A 1,706-nucleotide genomic window follows, 5' to 3' on the forward strand; every position below is an offset into this window, starting at 1 on the left:
AGTAAGGTAATTTTCTTAACATAAAAGAAGAAAAAATGGCTTTTTACCGTTGTCTGCAACAAACAAGATTCCATGTAAACTAAACAAAAATAAACAAGGCTGTCTTTTTTCTCAGACACTTAGGTAATTTTTAAAGAATGCCATGGCTAGAGAAAAACAAACACAGATAAGGATAGTTAACCAATGGATGGTAAAAGGTGACACCCTTTGCTCCCAATGAATCAAACGTCCTCCTCCACTTTTCACAAGACACTGACTGCTTAGCAGCCCCATCCCAGGTGACCCTTTCTGAACAAGTTGTCAGCTACATATGTCAGTGTCTCGCCACTTGACCCAAGACCCTGCTCCCTCTCTCTCCCACCCCTTTGGACAAACCAGTGGGGAATTGTCCTGTAGAACAAAGCCTTTGGGGGTGTTCCATTAAGGACTTTGACTAACATTCCATTCACAATGCTCTCTGGTGACCAACTTTTAATGACCCCGCACTTCTAAACATTTACTGTTTTGTGGGTCCGCCAACAGACACAAAAAAGGAACGTTAAGCGCTCACAAATGGAGCATTTTTATGGAGAGAACCCCTTCTAATGGCCTCAAGCTTTAAGAGAGTTGCCTCATTATTTAGAACTGAATATCACTGAATGAGACCCAAGGTAAAGGAAACATTTACTCTGTTGTGTAGTCTTTCTACAGGCGTTCCTGTAGAACATGGTCAATGCCGAGGTCATAAGTTGGATTCCCAGGGAAAACACATACAGTAGGTCTATCAATAACATTCATACACTAGCTTGAATCCAAATAATTTAGGATTCAATTAAATGGCTATAATGATCAAATGAACATTATTTAATATAAGTTATGTTCCTAAACCACTTAGGTACCTGAGATTCCAGAATGGGCTTTTTGCATGCCACCAAACTGAAAAGAAGAAAAGAAGAGGATTCTGAAATGAGGATGTCTGATGCTCTGTGAGATCTGGAATGGAAACTGACCAATATTGTTTTGTTTTTTATCATCAAAATGGCTGATAAGTGATGCAAAATCAATCACTTCTTTTTGACATATTTAAATATTTACTGACATATTACTTTATTCTGATACAGCATTAGACTACAACAATAAAACCTGAAATGCATAATATATTACAATATTAATAATAATGCCATATTTGTTCATGTTTGTTTTGGGCTGTTGTTAAGCTTAAGATTAAGAGACCGTAATTTATGCAAACAATACAAAAGATTCACAGAGGGGCCAGTTAACAGCAGAAATGTGAAACCATTTATCAGTTTATCTCTAGTCTAGTACTGTGCAAAAAATGTAAAGGAATGATCCATTTAATAGCTCAGTGTGTTAAACTAAATAAAAAATATACCAAATCACAGTCTTTGTGCAGGTGCAGCCACATGAGTTACCAAGGCAAATATTCCAGAGGAAGGGTGAGAAAAGCTCTGATGTCTCTTACCTTATAATAATATGATGGAAAACGATCAAAGACGCCTGTAGCATAACATGATGTTTGTCTGCGTTATATCCTCAGAATCCTGACAATGAACCACACAGTCAATGATCTTTCACGCCTGGAAATACCGTTGAGCGTCAACTCTCCTTCAGCGACAGCTCACAATAAATAAAGGCTGATACCCCGAGAGTGTTTGTCTGTGACCAGAGAGAGAGAGAGAGAGAGAGAGGGAGAGAGAGAGAGAGAG

The 1,706-nt window shown here is 38.2% G+C and overlaps 1 protein-coding gene across 1 annotated transcript in view; it reads right to left on the reverse strand.

The window, feature by feature from the left end:
• The window catches only part of LOC107722036 (transmembrane protein 108-like), an 83,372-nt gene extending 81,765 nt beyond the window's left edge, over nucleotides 1-1,607 (reverse strand). The window contains exons 1-2 of the mRNA XM_016530266.1: nucleotides 1,463-1,607; nucleotides 879-915 (exon numbers count right to left, since the gene is read on the reverse strand). Coding sequence (XP_016385752.1) covers nucleotides 879-906 — 28 coding nt within the window. The 5' untranslated portion in view covers nucleotides 907-915; nucleotides 1,463-1,607. The remainder of the gene's footprint in view (nucleotides 1-878; nucleotides 916-1,462) is intronic.
• Between the last annotated feature and the right edge of the window lie 99 nt (nucleotides 1,608-1,706).

The sequence above is a fragment of the Sinocyclocheilus rhinocerous genome, unplaced genomic scaffold, assembly GCF_001515625.1.
Source record: "Sinocyclocheilus rhinocerous isolate Xijiao unplaced genomic scaffold, SAMN03320098_v1.1 scaffold754, whole genome shotgun sequence".
NCBI classification, from domain to species: Eukaryota; Metazoa; Chordata; class Actinopteri; order Cypriniformes; family Cyprinidae; genus Sinocyclocheilus; species Sinocyclocheilus rhinocerous.